The 24,389-nt window shown below is 37.7% G+C and overlaps 1 protein-coding gene across 3 annotated transcripts in view; it reads right to left on the bottom strand.

Annotated features, from left to right (window-relative positions):
- The window catches only part of strn (striatin, calmodulin binding protein), a 79,495-nt gene that overhangs the window by 17,294 nt on the left and 37,812 nt on the right, over positions 1–24,389 (bottom strand). For 2 of the 3 annotated variants that reach the window (XM_051676359.1, XM_051676360.1), the window contains 6 exons: positions 20,026–20,099; positions 16,299–16,380; positions 9,505–9,681; positions 8,174–8,309; positions 3,861–4,023; positions 219–329 (listed from right to left, as the gene is read on the bottom strand). In XM_051676359.1, the coding sequence (XP_051532319.1) occupies positions 219–329; positions 3,861–4,023; positions 8,174–8,309; positions 9,505–9,681; positions 16,299–16,380; positions 20,026–20,099 (743 nt within the window). The remainder of the gene's footprint in view (positions 1–218; positions 330–3,860; positions 4,024–8,173; positions 8,310–9,504; positions 9,682–16,298; positions 16,381–20,025; positions 20,100–24,389) is intronic. The other variant, XM_051676361.1, reaches the window with a different exon arrangement.

The raw sequence follows: 24,389 nt of genomic DNA, 5'->3' as shown, positions 1-24,389 counted from the left end.
TGCCGTTTTGAGATAATCGGTATTGTTTGATAAATGCAACTTGTTAGCCGATCAACAAAAGTGATGCGTTTTCTTTTTAAAAATATTTTTGAGAGAAAATACCGTAAATAAGCATTATATCAGCCATTGAAACCCGATATCGGTTCACCACTTGAAGTAGAAAAGTAAAGGAGAAAGAAAGATGGAGACTGCGAGCGAAAGAAGTCCAGGCGACTTACTCTTCACCCCTTTCTTGCCCTTGCGTTCCTTCCTGTACTGCTCCTTGAGTTTCGAGATGAGACCTTCATCCACGTCCCAGGCCTCAGACAACGAGCTCTGCTCTTCCTTTTCTACACGGAGGAAGAGGAGGATATGGAGGGAGACACCGTTATACTCCTCTCATTTCATTACGACACCAGTCTCATTGCCGCAAATTTATTCAAGATGGTAAACAGACAACGTGACTGTACAGTATATTGCGCTGTCTTCGCTGTTTGCAGACATAAAAAATGAACACACAGCCCGACCAGTGAAGTCCAATTCAAGAACAAATTACTCTTATGAACCAGTTCATTTGATAAGGTTTAAATAATTTTTAGGAATCACTCACTGAAACTTTCTGAGCGTTTACGTAATGACTGTTTTACAGTACTTATTGACGATGTTTCTATGACAATGGCATCTATGGTGTTTCTCTGAAAACAGTCCTCCCTTAGGAATAAATTGACGTTCAAACTGGGGGTAGATCAATATATCAGTTTTACCGATTTATCTGTGCCGATAGTTGCTTTTTGGAACTATCAGTTATCGGTAAAAATCTATGCAGATCAGCACATCCACTGTGTCTCCAACTTCATTTCTTGTGAATAATAATAAACCTTATTCCTTATTAAACCTTATCTGGTGAAATATATACTAAACTCCATCATCTGGTGATTATATAAACTATAAAAAGCTTAATTTGGGTAATACTTAAATATAGAGGACTGTAAGGGAGCCAAGTCTTTGTCATTTCAAAATAAGAGTCCCCAGTGTGTTTCAGGCTTGTTTACAGTTAAAAGTCCCACTTTATGCACCAAATCTTAATATTTTCTTTTCCTGATTATTATTGGGATTTTGGTGAACAATAATCTATATATTTATATATATTTTTTAACATTCTATAAATCAATTTGAAAAAATATTGGCCGATAAATCGGTTATCTGCATTTTCCACCAACTAAGTTATCGGTATCGGCAAAATCCACTATAGGTTGACCTCTAGTTTGAACGCACGTTTTCCATCTCAGACTAGCAATGCAAATTTTCTTTTACAAACGTCACGGTGAAGCCTAATTTATACAATGAAAGAAGCCAAACTTTTTTCTCCTGAACGAACTAAAGCACCCCAGGCTTAAAAGTCTGCGTTTATACTGCGCGCGGCATTATTTTAAAATGATTTCTTTTGAGGAGAATGTCACGACCAATCAAGAACTTCAGGGATGAGCTTGAACAGGAGAAATATCACCTTGGAAGAAAAAAACATCAGTACATTTTGTCAAACTTTTAAGGGTGAACTAGAAGCCTGTTCGGCTAGTGTAAGTAAAAATTTGCATTGACAGTTCAAACAGTGCTTAAGTTATTAAATACTTCCCAACCTTTCTCACCACGGTCACAAATACTGAGGAGCAGCTTTCAAAGTTCCAGCATGATTTTCTATGAGCGTAATCCCGATCGAGGTTTGAGGCCCGGAAAGCCGATTGTTCCATAGAGGGCCGATGGACGTGTGAACGAGGTTTTTGGGGAGAAAAATCAGTCCAATTCTCTTCAGAGACTCAACAGTGATGGGATCGGTTGGGGTAGGGAGTGTACAGCACAGATTACCACAGTGTGTTTGTGTGTGTGAGGAGAAACACACGAGGAGACAGAAAATCAAACACAGTCTACAGGAACACTGTGCTCCAGACATCAACACTCGAGTGCATTTGATGCCGTGCAACCATCCTGAAATCAAACTTTACACTCATAAACCATGAAACGAGCCATGTGTTGAGAAAAACATGCCCGAAACTGGGTCCAGTGGTAAAACAGGGAAAGACAGGATTAAAACCACAAAACATCCTTGAAAACAGTTCCTAAATGTCTGGAAAGATCTCGAGTGATGCTGGACAAAAAGCACAAACTGTAATTCTCCAAGACAAGAGCTCCGTTTCAAACAAAACCTGTCAACAAAATGCCCTGGTCATATTATTATATTCTGCACATGAAAATGAAGCCTACATTTAGGACCATTAAGATTCTTTTTTGACAGTCACATTGTTATTTAGGACACTTATCACATTTTACCACCCCATTCTAATTACCGTAACACGTCCGGACATTTTACTTTTACTACTCCCATTGTTCTCAATGATGATTCTCATTACTGTGATGCAGTCATTTTATTTTTTATGTATCACAGTAAAAAGACGTTGTTTGTGTGATTTGTTTGAATTAAAATGAGTGAAAATGAAAGGCAGTGCCAATGGACTACTAACAGATTGTATACAGTACTACAATACTTTACAACTGAAATAATATATCATTTTTCTCACACTGCGGTCATGAGAATTGGGGCCTTAAATGTGCTTAACAGTCATGAAAATAATTCACAATGTACAAGATCTCAATGGGCCAGAAAAGGGGCATCATTTCCAATTTGCAATATATAATTTCTTATTTGTTTCTTTTGATTTTGGAATGAAATGGGACAGGGACAATCACCCTAGTGAGCTGCCTACCTAGAATGCATTTTTTTTGGATTTTCTCCCCTTTTCTTCCCAATTTGGAATGCCCAATTCCCAATGTGCTCTAAGTCCTCGTGGTGGCGTAGTGACTCGCCTCAATCCAGGTGGCGGAGGACAAATCTTAGTTGCCTCTGTATCTGAGACCGTCAATCCGTGCATCTTATCACGTGACTTGTTGAGCGCGTTACCGCGGAGACCAAGCGCATGTAGAGGCTTCATGCTATTCTCCACAGCATCCACGCACAGCTCACCACGCACCCCACCGAGAGTGAGAACCACATTATAGCAACCATGAGGAGGTTACCCCATGTGACTCTACCCTCCCTAGCAACCGGGTCAATTTGGTTGCTTAGGAGACCTGGCTGGAGTCACTCAGCACACCCTGGATTCGAACTCGTGACTCCAGGTGTGGTAGTCAGCGTCAATACTCGCTGAGATACCCAGGCCTGCTACCTAGAATGCATTTTGACACAATAGCTGGTACAAACAATAGGCAGCAACATTAAACCAGCTGCTAAGATTCCTTGTTTTGGCCAATGGCAACATCGCATTTATCATTTGTGGTGAAAGCAATCCCAGAATGCATTACGACGAACTTGTAAAACAATTTCTGACATTTATGAGATGTGAGTACAGATACAATAGTATGATTTTCTGTAAAGCTGCTTTGAAACAATGTGTACTCTGAATAAACATGACTGACTCAAAACAAATTTTAATTTAAAAACTAAAAATGATTGCGAAAAAAGTGGTACAATCTAACTGATCTCATTAGCTTATGCAACGTGGCTAACATCAAACTTAATTTGAATCAATTATGTGGAGTATCTTTATATGTCGAGGACTATTTGTGTGATGCACGGAGTTACAGCCGATGCAGAACGTTCCAAAACAATCACATATGAGGTTTCATCTGGGTTAGGATGCAACCTTAGAAGGTAGCTGCCTATTTAGGCAGTAGAGAGCAAGGCAGCTCACTTGGTTTTGATTTAGAGCTTTGGTCACTGATTTTCCACATAATTCTCCTGCTGTCAACACAATTTCTGCTCTAGCATTAAAATAAAACTCATTCTGCATCCGTTTGCACAAACTGCCGCTGTACGATGCAGTTCTTACCCCAGTCGGGTCTGTCTGCAGCAGAGGTCGTTTCAGACGGGCCCTCCATATCATCACTGTTAGCCAGAAAATCAAAGCCCTTCAGGACTTCCTCTGTGTCCAGATCATCACTCATATCTGCTGAGGAAGAGGAGGACGAGGGAGACACCTTCCTCCTCACCATCTACACCAGAGAGAAAGAGAAAATTGGACGACAGGAAGTAGGAAGTGTTACTGATGGCAGCTGGTGTGTCTCGTTCAGGACTGAAGATGTAACTGTCATGTTCTCTGTGGTCCAGTGTGTCGCGCTCTGAAGGTTTTTTTGCAAGGGTGTAGGTTTGGTCTGGACATTTGTTTTGGTTTAGAAAGTGTATTAAAGGGATAATTTCATGAAAAAAAAGAGAGAATTCGGTCTTCTTTTATGTATGATTTATTTTCATGTTTATGTAATCATTTTTAATTTGTGTGTGCTTTGTGTCCCTCATTAAATTGCTGATGCAAAATTTTACTGTGTGTTACAGCCATTTTTTTCTAAACACGTAAACAATTTATTTTTCCTTTCAGGATTAAAGTTGCAATATTTTATCATAAATATAATAATATACACCGATCAGCCACAACATTAAAACTACCTGCCTAATATTGTGTAGGTCCCCCTCATGCCACCAAAACAGCACCAACCCGCAATTCTTCTCACCACAATTGTACAGAGCGGTTATCTGAGTTACCGTAGACTTTGTCAGTTCAAACCAGTCTGGCCATTCTCTGTTGACCTCTCTCATCAACAAGGCGTTTCCATCCACAGAACTGTCGCTCACTGGATGCTTTTTGTTTTTGGCACCATTCTGAGTAAATTCTAGAGACTGTTGTGTGTGTAAATCCCAGGAGATCAGTAGTTACAGAAATACTCACACCAGCCCATCTGGCACCTACAAAATTTTCCAAAAATATATGATCTGGGATGGGTTTTTTTTTCTTAAAAGATTAGTCATTAATTGGTGATCTGCCACACCTGATGCAGCCCATCAAAGGCCTGATCACAAGCTCATAAATGGCACCAGGAGTGATCGAGCAGGAAGCGATCAACAATATGCAGTGTTGTGAGTCCCAAGGTAAAGTCTGCTCCAAAAACTGCTAATTATCATGCATGGGTTGCTGTCAGAAACCACTTAGCTGGTCTACGTCAGGCCAGCTGTAGCTATTCTGAAGTTTACAAGATCCTAAAGGCAGAGAAAATCCCTATTTCTCTATCAGCAGTTAAGAGAATAGGTCAATGCTTTGATATCAGGTGATGTTGCCAGAAAATAAGGATCTGGAAGGCTCAAAGCCTCTTCATGCAGGGATGACCACCTGCTGAAATGTACAGTTATCAAAGACAGGAAAAAAAATCCTACAAAAATTCAAGACTTCAGAAAACAAGACTCTTTCAAGAAGAACAATAACCAGAAGGTTTCTAATGCAGGTTTTGACAGTTTTTGTAGGCAAAAAAACATCCCAGAAGATATTTTTGGAAAATGTTGTACACCCAGACATTTAATCATTATCATGATTTTACCTTTGCATACAGAGAAGACTATATAAGTGAATTTCCCTGTTTCCAGCTTTTCCCCATACAGTTCAATGCAGCAAAAGATAATGAGCAAATCGTGGCACTGAAGTGTACCAGGAGTGCATTTGTTCAATTCTTGCTAATTTCCTGTGCCAATGATTTGTTGTGGAGATCATTAAAAGCTTAATGTGCTGCCATTTTGGGCTTGGCCCATTTTTATTATTTTTTTGCCCGGGAGTGTATGTATATATATATATATATATATATATATATATATATTAGGGGTGTAACGGTACATGTATTCGTCCCGAACTGTCACAGTTTGGTGCATGCAGTCAGATGAAGAATACATCTGAGTCAGTCACAGGCGATCCACTCCAATCCAGAAGGGGGCGCGCGCAGTAATGCACCGCTGTTTGCTAACCGCCACAACAGGAAAAAGAGCAGAAGAAGAAGAGACCATCTATGCACCAACCCAAAACAAGAATGGCTTCTCCTAATGCACAAGTTTTATTTTTCATTATTCTATTTATTTTGTACTTTTATAACACAAGAGATGCTGTTCAGTTTTGTAGCTGATTGTGACCAAATACCTTTTGTTTTTTATCAACCCTACAAAAAAATATGGCCTATGCAAGAGTGCATTCTGTTTACTGCTTAGTGCTTAATACAATGAATAATATAATGGCTTAATATAAATGAAAAGAAACCTAGCATTTGGGATTTGTTGCTTTTTCCTGTTGTACTGAACTCATATCAAACCATGACCCCAAAACCGAGGTACGTACTGAACCGTGACTTCTGTGTACCGTTACACCCCTAATATATATTAATATACACTGATCAGCCACAACATTAAAACCACTGACAGGTGAAGTGAATAACATTTATTATCTCGTTACAATGGCACCTGTCAAGGGGTGGGTATAGTAGGCAGCAAGTGAACAGTCAGTTCTTGAATTTCATGTGTTGGAAGCAGGAAAAATGGGCAAGCGTAAGAATCTGAATGACTTTGACAAGGGCCAAATTGTGATGGCTAGACAACTGGGTCAGAGCATCTCCAAAACGGCAGGTCTTGTGGGGTGTTCCCGGTATGCAGTGGTTAGTACCTTCCAAAAGTGGTCCAAGGAAGGACAACCGGCGACAGGGTTATGGGCGCCCAAGGCTCACTGATGCACGTGGGGAGCGAAGGCTAGCCCGTCTGGTTCCAATCCCACAGAAGAGCTACTGTAGCACAAATTGCTGAAAAACTCAATGGTGGCCATGACAGAAAGGTGTCAGAACACACAGTGCATCACAGCTTGCTGTGTATGGGACTGCTTAGCCGCAGATCGGTCAGAGTGCCCATGCTGACCCCTGTCCACTGCTGAAAGTGCCTACAATGGGCACATGAGCGTCAGAACTGGACCATGGAGCAATAGAAGAAGGTGGCCTGATCTGATGAATCCCGTTTTCTTTTAGATCACGTGGATGGCCAGGTGCGTTTGCATCGTTCACCTAGGGAAGAGAGGGCAGCAGGATGCACTATGAGAAGAAGGCAGGCCAGCGGAGGCAGTGTGATGCTCTGGGCAATGTTCTGCTGGGGAACCATGGGTTCTGGCATTCATGTGGATGTTACTTTGACACGTGCCACCTACCTAAAGACTGTTGCAGACCACGTACACCCCTTCATGGCAACGGTATTCCCTGATGGCAGTGGACTCTTTCAGCAGGATAATGCACCCTGCCACACTGCAAAAATTGTTCAGGAATGGTTTGAGGGACATGACAAAGAGTTCAAGGTGATGACTTCAAATTCCCCATATCTCAATCCGATTGAGCATCTATGGGATGTGCTGGACCAACAAGTCCAATCCATGGAGGCCCCACCTCGCAACTTACAGGACTTAAAGGATCTGCTGCCAGATACCACTGGACACCTTCAGAGGCCTTGTGGAGTCCATGCCTTGATGGGTCAGAGCTGTTTTGGTGGCACAAGAGGGACCTACACGATATTAGGCAGGTGGTATTAATGTTGTGGCTGATCGGTGTATATATACTGTATATACATACATACATACATACATACATATATATATATAAACTGTACGTTTACATAATTGGTTGTTTATACATAACTTCGTTCAGCTTACGACTATAATATAATTTTTCTAAACACATCAACAAAACTTTATTTTTTTTTTCTCCTTTCAGGATTAAAGTTGCAATATTTTATCATACACACACACACACACACACACACACATACACACACACACATACACACACACACACACAATCTAAAATAGAGTATATTATAATATAATTCTAAACACATCAATAAAACCAAGTAACTTTATTATTTTTTTCTTTCAGTATTAAAGCAATACTTCTTAATTTTTTTTCCATATATGTTTATTTTATATTATAATAAAATATATAAAAAATATAATATTAATTAAAATAAAACTACATTTTTTGCATAATTGGTTGTTTACAAACACTATGTTCTATGTGTGATTTAAGCTAATGTTTTTGTTTATTGAAGATGGTTTGGATAACTGGATATCTCTGGACATACTACACTGAACAAATCAAAGCTTAACATGCACACAGTCCAAGCAAGAATAAAATACTTTCATTTCACTAAAAAAAAAAAGAAAAAAAAAAAAAGAACCTACATTCACGATACTTCAAGTATTCCAGTAGTCTCTTCTTAACTTTGATAAAGTTTGGTCCCAATGTTCACCCATGGTTTCATGAGATTCTTATGAAGCTCTCTGAACGTGTGGGGGTGTTTACTCACGGTTGCGATGTCAATGATGGTCTTGTTTTGTCCCTCGCTATCTTCATCTTCGTCTTCATCACTGAATTCAGCCGCAGCTTTCTCAATGAACTTGAAGGCTTCCAACACCGTAGTGGAGTCTGACATCTCCGGTTTACTGTAGTCGAAAGGGCAGAAATCCAGACAAATAAAGAGAGATACGTGTGAGACATACACGAGACAAATAAAGTCAAGCCGACAGTGAAAACAAACCTTCACATATGCAGGTTTCTGAGACTAGTTCTTACGTTTCATCTATCTCACCCTGAGGCTAATTATTCATGTTACCTGTTCACATCTCACACAATGTAAATCATTTCCATCTCTCAATAAGCTTATAAAGTTTTCATCATATCCAAGGATGCACAGATATAGAAATTGTGGCCAATTCTGCTTTATTTTAAACACAGTTCACACAGTTTATTGTTTGACCTGTTTGTTCTTTCAATAGTGGCCTAGTCAGACAGATAGAAAAAAATACATATAAATTAAAAATAATATTGCTAACGGCCAATAAATATTCATTAAGGAAAAAAGCAACAGCAAAAAAAAAAAAAAAAAAAAAAAGAAAAGAAAAAATACTAATATTGGCCAATATATCCTCACTTGTTAAAGAAAAACAATACCACTATCAGCAGATATATATTGATAATGGCCAATCTTCACTGTTAAATGATAAAAGAAAAAAAACATTGGCCGATTTGAACAATTCAAAGATGGGAGAGGAGGAAGCTGGGACCGGCTTGACAGACACGTACACATTTATTTCTTAAACATAACATAAAACAACTTGCTTGCGTGCTGCTTCCCCGCAGACACACCAAACACACACACACACACACACAGCATCATGTGTCTCTCTCTCCCCGTCTGCTGCTGTCTCCTCTCCTTAAATACTCCCGCTGCCCCTCACTGAAACGCGAGACCCCTGTGGCGCACAGGTTATCTTCCCGGCCCCACCCTGCTTGCCACACCAATATATATATTCCATGATAAAAATAAGAAGCAAATATCGGCCAAATCTATCTTCACTTATTTAACACAAAAAGCCAATTTCGGCTCATATATCTTCAATGATAAAAAAATACGTTAATATCGGCTGATTTATCTTCACTTATTTAAAACAAAATGGCAATATCAGCAGATATATCCTCAGTTACAAAAATACAAGCTAATATCAGCTGACAAATCTTAACGGACTTAAAACAAAATGTCAATATCGGCCGATATATCTTCACTGAATAAAAAGCTAATAAAACAGCCCTTGATACTCCGCTGGAGAAACCCTTATGAAGTCCTACAGACTCACTGACCCGATCATGGTGGTGGTGCTGTCCTTCAGAGAGGATGGTTCGGTTCCGTTCACCATGGGTTCTGGTCTCTTGTCTCCGGGTCTCTCTCCGCTGTCTCCTGTCAGTCCGAGCAACGATTTGACCCGCTGCGACTTCACATCGAGGATGGTGTCAGTGTAGCCCACCTCCTGCAGGTACCTGAGAGAAACAGAACCCACACCAGGGGTGAGAGTGACGTATGATCTGGACAATCATGGGTTATGTATTGGTTTATATAATGTGTGCTTGGTATTTTCCAAACACTTCAGATTGCATTTTAACTCACTGAGGGGGCAGTTTCAATTTATATTCATGTATTCAGCTAATATTTATTCAAATTAATAATTGAGCAACAATAACCGTGACGCTAATGATTTCTGTTGCTTCAACACAGCTAACATCAAAAGAGCATAATTGTGCGACTCGCGTTTAACTTCAAAATAAAAAAAGAAATAAGACATTTTTATTTTGTATCAAGATGAAGTCTATTTTTAGGATCATAAAGATTTTTTGCCACGTGACATTTTCATGACAATTAAGCACATTCTCATAACTCGCTTCCTGTAGCTCAATTTGATTAAATGCATTTTAAGTCACTTTGGATAAACGTTTCTGCCACAGCATGATATACATCAATATAAATATAATGCATCACAAAAACCCCAAAAAACAAAAACTAAATCTTTTTTTTTTTATTATCGGTAAGTAGTTTACTAAGAAGTTTACTAAAAGTTTACTAAGTCTTTAATTTATTCAGATTAAATTTTTTTTTATTAGAATAAAAATACAAAACATTTATTTTTTATATATAAAAAACAGTAATGTTTACTGTAGTACAGCAAAAAAACAAAAAAAACATTAGTATTAAGAATCTAATAAAAATCTGATTATAAAAATCTGATTCATTACAGTAATGAGAATTATGGGGGGAAATATGCTTAATTGTCATGAAAATAATGTCACAATAAAACAATACCAATAAATATAAACAAGTCTAAAAACAGGCTTCATTGTCTTCTTTGCAATGTACTGTAATTGCTTTTTTTTTTGTTTTTGCATGAAACGTGACGCGGACATTTCCCCAAGTCTTAACCACAACAAAAACGAGACAGGTTAAACTAGTAAAGAACATACCAATCGCTCTTTCTTCAGGAATATTCGCCTCTGTGATGTTTCTGACGAGTTGATTCACCACAGTATTTAAGAGATATCCACCCAATCACATACCTTGTGTTATGTAAAACCCTGAACGCAACTGTCCTGTAATCCTGTGCTAATGTTCCTGTGGTCTGTTTGTCAGTCAGATTTTTAATGGAACAGAACTTGTTAATGGTTTTAAGACAGAAAAGAGAGAAAGAGACTTGCACCCGTTTATTGCTGTACCAGTCTCTCTCCAGCACAACAAACTGAATGAGCCGAAACAATCCAGCATTCATTCAGACTTACTGTCTCTGACACACACGCACGCACACACACACACACACGCACACACACACACAGATACGCATACGCATACACGCATACGCATACACACACACAGACACAGATACGCACACACGCACACACACACACACAGATACGCATACGCATACACGCATACGCATACACACACACACACACACGCACACACACAGATACGCATACACGCATACGCATACACACACACAGACACAGATACGCATACACACACACAGACACAGATACGCATACACACACACAGACACACACACACAGACACACACACACAGACACACACACACAGACACACACACACACACAGACACACACAGACACACACAGACACACACAGATACAGATATGCATACACATACACACACACAAACACACACAGATACAGACACACACACACAGACAGACACACACACAGATACAGATATGCATACACAGACACACACACAGACACACACACACACAGACAGATACACACACAGACAGATACAGACACAGACAGATACAGACACAGACACACACATACAGAGATACAGACACACACACACACACACACACACAGAGACAGATACAGACACAGACAGATACAGACACAGACACACATACAGACACACACACACACACACACACACAGATACAGACACACATACAGACACACACACAAATACAGATATGCATACACATACACACAGACACACACACAGACAGACACACAGACAGACACACAGACAGATACACAGACAGATACAGACAGATACAGACACAGACAGATACACACAGACAGATACACACACAGACAGACACACACACACATACAGATATGCATACACATACACACACACACACACACCCACAGATACAGATACAGACACACACACACACAGACGCGCACACACACAGATACACATACACACTCACGCACACACTCACGCACGCACGCACACTCTCTCACACACACAAACACACACTCTCACACACACACACGTTTATTTAGCCGTCTAAATGTGAAAATACCATTGACTTCTTTAAATAAAGCTAATCATAAGAACTACAGATGAACCCTAACCTTAAAAGTCAATTATTTGCATGTTTAAAATATTTTCATGAATTAACTGTTTTTCTAATTGAGGACATCCCAAAAAAAAAAAAAAAAAAAAAAAAAAAGATTTAGCTCACTTATGGAGGCAATTCTGTACACAAATTATAGTCAGGTGAGCCCACACACACTCACTGGTAAATATATTTAGCACGTTCTCTGATCATGTACTGATATCCAGCACCAGCTCACTCAACACAACAGCGTCTTTTGTTTCTGTCTTCCTCCTTAAACTGCTTTAGGGTCAATGAGTTCAAAGGGTTATGTGTGTATGTGTGTATGTATATTCAGCAGTGCTATCATGGCAAAATAAATCATTTTATACACAACTGCAAGTTCGCTGTATGAACTAAATATGATGAGAAAGAAAGACTTGGAGCTGCAGCATAAATGCAACAACAATAAAGTGAGAGCAAATCAACAAACGTACAGCGCAACCACTGTAAACCGATTCATGAACGAATGACTCACAAACTCATCTCTATGAGTTCTACGTTTGAATCCGGTTCCTGAACAAATTACCCTTATGAGTCATTACTTTTGAATCTACAGCGCAACCAGTGCAGTCCGATTCCCGAACGAATGACTCTGATGAGCCGATTCTTTCCAGTGAATCAAAGCAACTAAGCAAGATTTGTATTAAATTTATTGCTGATATGTTATATCTGCTCTGTTGAAATCTGAAATGATCTCATCATTCGGCAACAGGCTGCTGAGGGCAGTAAATGCAATAAGAACCATTAAGGAACCGGAATCGATAAATTCCAAACGATTCCCAGCCCTAGTATTAAAACATTATTAGTAGTTTTAAAAACAGTATTAAAAATACTAATACAATAATAATACAAAATAATTCTGTGTATTTTCTGTCATAGATAGTCGGACACATTTTTCTCAGGTAACAAAACTAAACTGGAAAGTCAACAATCCTGTCGTGCTCTGACACATGAAATCAATGCTGCACTGAAAGCAACACTAGTTTTCTGTGTCCTCATTAGACAGAAGAACACACAGGTCTGTGAAGACTTCATGATACCTGTGGGTGACAGGTCTTCCTTATAGAGAGTTCTGGTCGAATGGTAGATGTTTTCTAATCCGACAGAATTTGACTTTCTGTTGGAGACATCATTAATCACACATTACTGTTCTGACATTTTCTGTCAAACACCCTTAAAACTGTGAGCAGAGAGTTTGATGTACAGTAGTTTGTGTTGGGAACGATATTATGCAACACATGAGCTGTCACGCCTCTGACTGCCCAACAAAGACAAACAAAAAACACTTCAAAAACCCTCTGCAGAAGTTGCATCAAATGAATACACTTTAAAGCACCAGCACCAGAATTATAATAAACAGGTTATGGTTTCTAACTTTAAGTTACTTTGAAGAACATTACTAGGGTTGCACATATTTCTGAATTATATTATTTATGTAGAATACATTTAACATTAATTATGTTAATCTGTACATCTGTTTATGTTTCTGTGACTGCTAAAGGGTAACACGTCATTTGTTAGGGAGACACGTGAGGTGCTGGCGAGCGCGACAATGAACACAGAGGAAATATAGACATTATTTTGAATTGGTTAAACAGAAAAACAAACTGTTCTGTGAAAAAGTTTTTTAGAAAGTAACTTAAATGTAGGGCTGTCAATCAATGAATAAAAAAAAAATCAAATTAATTACATGATATGCCAATTAATTAATCTATATAATTGCAATGAAACGCATATTATATATATATATATATATATATACACATATACACACACATACACATATTTGCTAGTGATGTGCGAGACTAGTCGGTTCTGATGCTGCTAGTCGACACTGGAATTACTAGTCGGTTAATATTTCCCCCCATTAAACTGATCATAATTTTTACACATTTACGTTTGGCTTTATATTTTTACAGAGGCTGCACTTAAATTACTGCCATATTAATGTTACATATTTTAAATAGAATTAATAATACAAATATTATTTAAAAAGAGGATATGCGGAGCAGAGTTTAATTTCACCTCAGGCTGCGCGAGCTTCTTCCCTCTGTCTCGCGGCGCGCGCAGGAAAACATCCTCTCGCTACACAAGCAAACTCAGCAAAGTAATTATGAAATCACTTCGGTGGTGCGGGAATCGGCTTTCCAAATGTTTGAAAGTCCCTATGGATGTTTTCACATTTGAGTTTTCTTTAAATCTGTGCTTTGTTTGTTATTTTTCCGCTGAGCGCAGGACAGACGCCTCAGGTGAGTCAAGTCCCGTCTTTCACTGGACCATGTCGACAGGTTAATTTTATTCATCAAAACATTTATGCTTTTGAGTAAGTAGCCTAGAAAATAACTGTTTTAGATTAGGTATGTCATTTTTTTAATCTGCTGATTAAGAAGGCTATTTTCAACGAGGTACCGACTGCTTAACGTGTTAAACTATCTTTTATTCTGTGTGCACGTCATGTTTAGAATACATTAGGTTTATTGTAGGCTACATCACAGGCCTATTTTTATCTATCCTATAGCTACTTTTTTTATTGATTTTATTTTTACATCGTAACTGTTACTGTTTGATGTTCTTTACTGAACAGCTGTCATATTAGATCAATGGTTAATGCAACTTTTCAGCACATTTTTCTCTCTCATAGATTTGGCTTCGTCTACCTGTTAATTATTTTCAACAATGTCCTGACTGTTGTAATATGTTAAGTAACTTTTACTTGGTGATTTCCGTTTAGAACAGGCTTTTAATGGTTGTTCCACTGATCCTGCACTGTTCATTCAATTGTTTTCAATAAATATGTGTTAAATATTCGCTAATGTTGATTCAGTGAATGCGTGTCATGTTCTATATTTAATGTACAATGATCATATTTCAAGGCAAGCACGTCGCAGATAAATGCCCCTTTTCAGTGGAATTTAGCGTCGGATTTGGAACAGATTAAATATTTTAAATGGGTCACATAAACACATTTATTTACTGTTTTCTGAAGGTTGGTTTCTCTTTAGACTAGTCCACTAGTCGGTTACAAAACTTCCGTTTAAACGACAGTCAAATTAGTCGTAATTACATCCCTAATATTTACAGAGAAAGCCTATTAAATAACAATAATTCAATATTATTATCTAATAAAAATGATTTAAATATTCATAAATACTTATATTTAAATAATTATAAATATATGTAAATATATAATATATATTTAAAAAATAATTCAGATAAATAAATGCATTATATTATTGTAATACATTATAAGACTATACAAAAAGTGGCTTTAGAAGGAAATATATTTTTTATTTCCATAGTATTGAACATAAGTCTATCATTGCAGTCTGCAGAAATCTATTTTGCAATAAAATTAGTCAATCTGTCCGAGATAGATTTATTCTAAGGGCTTTTTTAGAACGAGTCAATGTACACGTGTCAGACGGATGCTTTTGGAGCATCTCACTTTGGTTGCGTCTTGCCATAAACAGTGTTTCTAGATCACTGAATCAAGTTAAACGTAATTTGAAACTTCACAGCATTTGGAATTGGGCTCCGTCCAGCTGTGTCTGAATGCAAGAATGCGTCCTCATCTTGTGCTGTCACTAGCGTCAAGCCTGAGTGGGGTTTGTTGTCTGTACAGCTGGAGTTTCGCTTACTGCCCCCTGCTGAATACAGGTGCTACTTCAAGCTTGAATTGCTCCAATGGTAGAAATATGCCATGTTACGGTTCGAGGACGTGTTAAATCGAGAGCCCTACTTAAAAGTAAGTAGTAATGTGATTACTTTCAAAGTATGACAAAATAATCTGTAAAATAGTAATTAGTAACTTGTAATGTTTTACTTTGATTAACTAACCCAGCATTAATGGATACGATTTCTAAGAGTCATTCAAATTCAGATCGATTCACTAATGAATCATTCAAACAAATTTGTGAACCGTTTCCACTGATTCACTGAAACAAACCGACTCAAAAGAACGATTCACTCACAAATCAGGCATCCGTATTGCTTGCGAGTTTTGCTCTACACAAGAGAATTATCTAGCCGATTAAATATTTCAGAGCAAAGCATAAATGGAAAAATGTCCATTCATGGATTTTATTAATTTCCATGACTTTTCCAGGCCTAGAAAAGAGTTTCAAAATTCCCTGATATTTCCAGGTTTTTCCACAACTGTGGGAATCCTGCATGCCTAATGTATACAAGTGTGTGTGTGTGTGTGTGTGACTCACTGTCTCAGCAGCTGTCGTCCTTGTTTCCAGCTCAGTTGACTGTTGGGCGGCTCAGGAAGTGTCTCGTTCTCGTTGCCGTCATCTACAGGTCAAAGGTCAGACACAGGTTGACAGATCAGATATGGCCAGATTGTCCCCCCCAATAATTGATATCCTTGTTGCTGTTCTGCTGCACCGCTCGTCAATGTCATAATGCCAATCAAATTGATGAAGGCGGGACTTACATTTAAGAAGCTAAGCGGGAACCTCATAGAGCGCCGCGCATCAGCAAGCAGTTCAGGTTAAGAGTGTTTGTGTCATGTGAGATGTAAGTATCTAACTAAACATGCAATATTTGCCCACTATTTTATGACTGAAATCTTGTACTGACCGACAGTAATTTCACAAAAGGGTGTAAACTATTCACCATTTGGCAAAATTCACCATTTTGAATTGAAAATGTCATGTACAGTACGTGATTTGTATGTCATTCATAAAGTGAATGTGAAAACATTAACGGAGCAGTTTTCAGCATATCAAGCTTAAGACAAAGAGCGAATGTGTGTATATTGTAAAGGAATTGAACGAATGTGGTAATCTGGCAGGCTTTTGAAGGAGCTTTTTAGAAAATTCACTAGACATTGTCTAAGAAAATGATCTATAAAACAAAGTAGGGCATTATCATCCACAGATTAGCACTAGAACATGGTAAGACCTGTGGCTTGTGACTTTTATTGTGTTTTTAGGTTGTGGCAAGGACAGTGTCATGTATTTTTAATGCAAATATTATTAGGTAATAAATAAAAATAAATGAAAGGTTTTCTTAATTTCTTTAAGTCTTTAATAAATTCTGAATTTTGTACGGCATCTCCTAAGAGTCTTCTTTTATAAGAGACCATTTTATTTATATACAGTACTGTGCAAAAGTCTTAGGCACATAAAATGTTTCACAAAAGCATTTGTCTTAAGATGGTTATTTATATCTTCAGCTTTAGTGTGTCAATAGGAAATATAAATGTTAGACTCCCAAACATTACTTTTGCAAATAGAAAAGATTAGAATAGAAGAACAGGGAGCCCTGCAACAGATGTCATGGCCCCCACAGAGCCCCCCACTGAACATCGTGTCAGTCTGAGATTACATAAAGAGACAGAAGCAATTGAGACAGACTAAATAGATAGAAGAACAGGGAGCCCTGCAACAGATGTCATGGCCCCCACAGAGCCCCCACTGAACATCGTGTCAGTCTGAGATTACATAAAGAGACAGAAGCAATTGAGACAGACTAAATAGATAGAAGAACAGGGAGCCCTGCAACAGATGTCATGGTCCCCACAGAGCCCCCCACTGAACATCGTGTCAGTCTGAGATTACATAAAGAGACAGAAGCAATTGAGACAGATTAAATAGATAGAAGAACAGGGAGCCCTGCAACAGATGTCATTGCCCCCACAGAGCCCCCCACTGAACATCGTGTCAGTCTGAGATTACATAAAGAGACAGAAGCAATTGAGACAGATTAAATAGATAGAAGAACAGGGAGCCCTGCAACAGATGTCATGGCCCCCACAGAGCCCCCACTGAACATCATGTCAGTCTGAGATTACATAAAGAGACAGAAGCAATTGAGACAGACTAAATAGATAGAAGAACAGGGAGCCCTGCAACAGATGTCATTGCCCCCACAGAGCCCCCCACTGAACATCGTGTCAGTCTGAGATTACATAAAGAGACAGAAGCAATTGAGACAGATTAAATAGATAGAAGAACAGGGAGCCCTGCAACAGATGTCATGGTCCCCACAGAGCCCCCCACTGAACATCGTGTCAGTCTGAGATTACATAAAGAGACAGATTAAATAGATAGAAAAACTGTGTCCAGATGTATCTAGGAGAATTGGGGCTGTTTTAAAGGCAAATATTGATTTAGCTTTTTTATGTTTACTGGACTTTGTATGACATTAATTGATAAATGAAATCTATTTATGTCATTATTTTTGAAGACATCCTCACTATGCAACATTTTTCATAAGTGCCTAAAACTTGTCTTGTCAGGTCTATGCTCAAAAAATGAGCCACCAGTTAAAGTAGTTCACCTAAAAATCGATGTACTTTTACTCACTCAATTACTCACCCTTATGTTGTTAAAAACCCATATGCTGTTACTTTTTCTTGGAACATAAAAACAGGTATTTTAAGCAGCTCTATTCCATAGAATAACAGTTTATAGTGAGCAGGAGCTGTCAAGCTTCAAAATACTATAAAGCACTATTAAAGGTTCAGTATAAAGACATCATAACAGTAGTTCATATGACTTGTGCACCACAATCCAAGCTTTCTGGGGACATACAACAGCTTTGTGTTGTATGGACTACTTTTATGGTATTTTAATAATTATTATTATATAATAATAGACAGCAGTGCTCAATATGAACGTTTTTTGTTTGGGAAACAGCAGCGTTAAGATTCTTAAAGAAAATATTGTGTATAAAGATTGTACTGGGAGGAAAAAACAATGAGGGACAACTTGATCTGCGTGTCTGTTTACTATACACCGCTAAGAAAGAGAGAAAGCTCTCTGACAAGAACGGAGAATAAAATGTGTTTATTATTTTGCTAAGATGAAATAAGATGCAGTTTTGGTGCAAAGAAAGATGAAGCAGTATTTTCCCGACATCTTTCTTCTCTCTGCTGGTTGTGTAACGTTTGTGGAGGCATGTCAGATGGTGCCCAGGACTGTCCGTGTCAGCGCCTGATTTCATTCATTCTGCCAGTGCAACAGTGTGTGATAAAACGATGGCAAAATGCGATAAATGGTAAAAATATATGTGCTCTCAAAATCAATGAGTTTAATGATAATAATGTGTCATTTATTGCCAGCCTGAATATAAAGCAGCACAATGTAGTATTTTTGTATAGCTAAAATAGCTGGAAGTGGCTTATACCGGAAGTGGTCCACATTCAAGGTTGATAATGGCGGCGCCCTAGTTTTGCAGAAAAACAGCATACCTTGTGTTTTACAGCGTGTATTTTGATTTTATGTTTTATGAAGCATTTTGTGTTAAATTGCAAAAAGGTGCTATAAAAATAAAGTTTATTATTATTATTATTATTCTTGTGGTATAACTATTCTAGATAAACCCGTCCCTAAATCACAATTCGATTCAAAATGAACTGTGGTTGGTCGCTTTTCATGTCATTCAAATGGTCTCTTTAAGTTTCCGATTCTTGGCCACAATAAGCTGTGAAGTGGACCAGACTTTATTCCAATAGTTAAAAGTCAGCTACAGTATGCAAGAGTGAGTGTACGTTTCACTTCGATTCCAGTTCGCAAATGGTATAAAAGACGTTGGGCCTTATTTGTGGAACTGAACAGCTATTCAATGACCTACTGTATCTATAATATAAAATTGCATTATTTTTTGCAGCTCATTTCTGTGAAAATTGCATTCGGCAATCAGCTCGCAATCTTCGCATCTCCAGCAACCACTGCAGAAATAAATGTGCCGTTTTGAACTAGTCATAAGTTTCGCGATTAAAACCACGACAACCAGGAGTTAAAAAGTATAGTGAAAAATGCTTTCATTTTATATATAGTAGTATAAGTAGTTATAAAGGTAAACAGCTGGCACTAGTTCTCATGGTGGTACTCATGGTTCTGAACCAAAAATAGGGGCAGTATTTAACTGGGGTTCAGACCAAGCCCTTGAACTAAGTGTTCTAGCAGCAGGACGAGGTGTCACATTTACCTGAGTCATAGCTGGGTGGTTTCATATCGCCCTGGTTGAGTTCCGTTCCGTACTTGAGCTTGTGGTATTTGGCCCTGCGGAGGAGAGAAACAAAGCACAGGTTTATCGGATCAGTTGCTGTGGTGACAGCACCTCGTCTGGATCCTGGAGTCGCCACACGCACACACATACACGTGTAGGATGATTCTATAAATTGCTGGGAATGTGAGAAGTCTTTTCTGCTGCATGAACAGAACGAGAGTGAGTGAATAGCTAAAATACCACAGTAAATGACACTGAACTCCTGTAACCTTGTGCAAAACATCTCCGCTTCATACAGTCCTTAAAATATAAAAAATGTAAAAAAATAGCTGTGAACTGAGACAAATAAAATAGCTTCAGCAGAAACATTAACAATTGTTGTAAATTTCTTCTACATCTGGTGCTTTGCACTTTATTTAAGGAATTAAATAATTCTAATGTAATAACAAAATGTAATAAAATTTGGGTAAAAACTACACATAACAATAGCTGACACTCTGAACAGTATCACAATAATAGTTCTGGTGGGAAAAAAGCTTGCTAAAGTCACACAAAAAAGATCACAGCTAGATGGTATAGCTGCTAACACTTTTGGAACAAATAAAAGCAATTTTCCATTAACTTAATGTATATTCTTATTAATATATTAAATGCAAGTAATAAATACAATATTTTTTTTCTTCTGAATTACCAACATGTTTACCGATTGATTTCCTCCATGGAAAATCTCATATTGCATAAATTTAAGACAAATTTTCTAAGTGTTGCAAAAATGACTTTTTCTAGTAAACTATAGATAAACTATCCCAAATGATCTTTAGCTGTTTTCTGTGCTGTTCCATCATTAAATTAATATTTATTTCATGGTATTTTAAATACACTGGCAGCCAAAAGTTTGGAATAATGTACAGATTTTGCTCTTATGGAAAGAAATTGTTACTTTTATTCACCAAAGTAGCACTCAACTGATCACAATGTATAGTCAGGACATTAATAACATGAAAAGTTACTATTACAATTTGAAGAAAATGTTCAGAACTTCTTAAACTACTTCAAAGAGTTCTCATCAAAAAATCCTCCACGTGCAGCAATGACAGCTTTGCAGATCCTTGTTATTCTAGCTGTCAGTTTGTCCAGATACTCAGGTGACATTTCACCCCACACTTCCTGTAGCACTTGCCATAGATGTGGCTGTCTTGTCGGGCACTTCTCACACACCTTACAGTCTAGCTGATCCCACAAAAGCTCAATGGGGTTAAGATCCAGAACACTCTTTTCCAATTATCTGTTGTCCAATGTCTGTGTTTCTTTGCCCACTCTAACCTTTTCTTTTGGTTTATCTGTTTCAAAAGTGGCTTTTTCTTTGCAATTCTTCCCATGAGGCCTGCACCCCTGAGTCTTCTCTTTACTGTTGTACATGAAACTGGTGATGGTGCTGTTTTTTACATCAGTAATGTCCTGACTATACACTGTGATCAGTTGAATGCCACTTTGGTGAATTGAAGTACCAATTTCTTTCCATAACAGCAAAATCTGTACATTATTGCAAACTTTTGGCCCCCAGTGAATACTACATTACATAGAGATTAAATATATCAATTTTTAAATATATCATAAATATCAATAGTCCTCATTAGTTTTAAGTAGATTAAACTAGTGGTCGACCAATACCGATACTGATAACTAAGGTGGTGGGAAAGACCGATTAATCAGTAAAAGTGAAATATCGGTCTACCTCTAGTTTGAACTGTTCACATATTTACCTTTACTGCTTCTAACAAACTATTTTTCATATACTTTTGTGTGTGAAATTGTGCTGTGAATTCAAAACTTCCACTTACCGTCTAAAAAAAACAGTGGTGTAATTTTGCATTTTTCCAAAGCGTACCCCATAACAAAATATGCATTTTTTTTTTAACCAGTGGCTTCCTAAAAACCCTTTAAAGGAGGACAATTTTTTTATTAATGTCACTTCTTGGGTCTCTCTGGGTTAAAGAATTAATTTAAAGAAATGTGTACTGTCTAGTGGTCAATATGGGGTTTTCAATGGCCGACAGAGGATTTGAAGAGCAGGGCTGATATAATACTGATAGAGTGGGGTACAAATACTGAAGTCTGCACTGAAAATCTAAATTAAGTACCGTTTTAGGATTTCAAAAAATGTCAAATAAAGAAACATGGTGTAAAATCAATGAGAAATATGAATGATTCTGCTCTATTTTTAGGTAGCCAATCAAATGTCAGTAAATTAGTGATCATGTTGGTCACACAAGATGCTCCTTGGAACATTCTCACTTCCTAAATTATTTAAAAACTGACGGACTATAATGGACCTCATCTGAACATGTCTAAATTTGTTCCTATATATTAATCATCTATATAGAATACTGCAATAAGCAACGAGAGGCTGTGCATTACAGCTATTTTACAACAGGTAAAAGGGTGTTTTTAAGCACAACCCAATGTGGAATTACTGTAATAATCAACCTTTAGTGTCTTAACACATTTACAAAATGACAGCAACTGCAATACGATAAAAGACATCAATGATCAATGAATAGTAACATATTAGTAATAATAATAAAAATCGGAATAATTCTTTATTCAAGTAATATAGTAAAAATGTAGCTGCCAAGACATGTCTCAACTAGACGTACCGAATGTACAATAACAGGTATTCGTTTATCGGAACGAATAAAATGGAACGATCCATTTTATAATACAGTTTTAGGCCACGTCCATGCGAACACATTTTTGTTTGAAAACACATTGATTTTGCAACGTTTACGCCTCTAATCCACACTAGAACTGCGTTTTCCTTCAAAGAAAACTGAGCGTTTCGAAAACACTATCCAAAACCACATACTTTGGAAAATTAAGACGTTAGGAAAGTGTAAACGGGTTAGTGAAGATGGTTGTAAATGTGAAAGTGCACCTTTATTCTTCACAGGATTTGAAAGAAATGAACATTTACCGCATTGCTTTGGCTCAACTCTTCAGGAAGCTGGAAGAGCTTCTCAGTTCTTTACATTCTGACAGTATGATGCAGAAATGTGTCAACGCATGTCCCATGTACCTCCAAAAGCATGAAATATCCAAACCCAGACCATAAAGATCATCAGATGCTACAAGCTGTGTGTTACCGAGTATGTCGGTATTGAAAATGAAATTATTCATGCAGAAAGGGATTTGACAGGTTGTAGGTCTATTATGTTCAGATCCACTGCATGCGTATTAAATCTCTATTCTGACACACTCTGAGAGCATTACTGCAGTAGATGAGTTTTCCCGTGTTTGAACGACAGTGAAAATGTTTAATTTAAGTGTGTTTAGAGGCCGAGAATGACATCATGTGCCTAGAGAAACCACGAGAGAGATGACCTGGGAAATGATCATCAAATAAACTTCAGATGAACTGCATTCCCTGCAATCAAGCAACATAATGGCTACATTAACATAAAAGACCGTGAATTCTGTTTGGAAGATAAAAGCAAAACACACTACTGTGATATTAACTGATACTGACTTATTAGACAGACAGACTTATGGGAGAGATTGTGCGGTTTGTTTTGCTTAAGTTATGAATTGTGTGTATGACTGTGCGCCGAATGCAATACTAGATTATTCCTTGAATACTGGACACTATATACTAATTTAAGAAATTGTGTGTGAAACAGAACACATTTTGCAACAGTGAAGATTTTAAACAGTAGTATGCTACAATGACCTCATTATGTTGCATGTTTAATCAGGGTTCCCACCCTTTCCAAGCACAATCTTCCAGGACATTTTATGTGCCCAACATGTGTAATATTTAAGCATAAATACAAGCGTCTACTTAAATCAAGCTTTTATTTTGGTGTTTCTGTGTGTTTTTGACAGTACTTCAGATAAGCAGTTGGCTCCATGGCCCAGTGTGATTATTAATCCCTGTAAAACTGTGATTCAATTTAATAAATCTATAGTCTGCATGTGGTGTGCACTTCAGAGTGCTCTCTGTCACACTAGTGTGCGTAATGATCAAGATGAGGTGTTTTCAGTGTAAGAGCGGCCGACTTCACACATTAATTTTGAAGCACTCATCACTTGCAGATTATATATTTATTTAATGAAATCACAGACTTTTGCAGATTATCACACTAGGACATATTGCTATTTAAATTTGATTAACTGTGCATTCAAACATTCATTTTCATCCAAATATGTCATATTCCATTACGTTATGTGTTTTTAGACTAGATTTTACGATTCCGTCCGCATACTTCATGTGGTAATCACGGTATAAGCAGACTCTGATCATTTAATTATTATTATAATTTTTTTTTTCTCCCCAATTTGGAATG

The sequence above is a fragment of the Myxocyprinus asiaticus genome, chromosome 37, assembly GCF_019703515.2.
Source record: "Myxocyprinus asiaticus isolate MX2 ecotype Aquarium Trade chromosome 37, UBuf_Myxa_2, whole genome shotgun sequence".
Taxonomy (NCBI): Eukaryota; Metazoa; Chordata; class Actinopteri; order Cypriniformes; family Catostomidae; genus Myxocyprinus; species Myxocyprinus asiaticus.
Note: the sequence above shows the minus strand (reverse complement) of the source record. Positions and strands in the feature narration are given on the sequence as shown.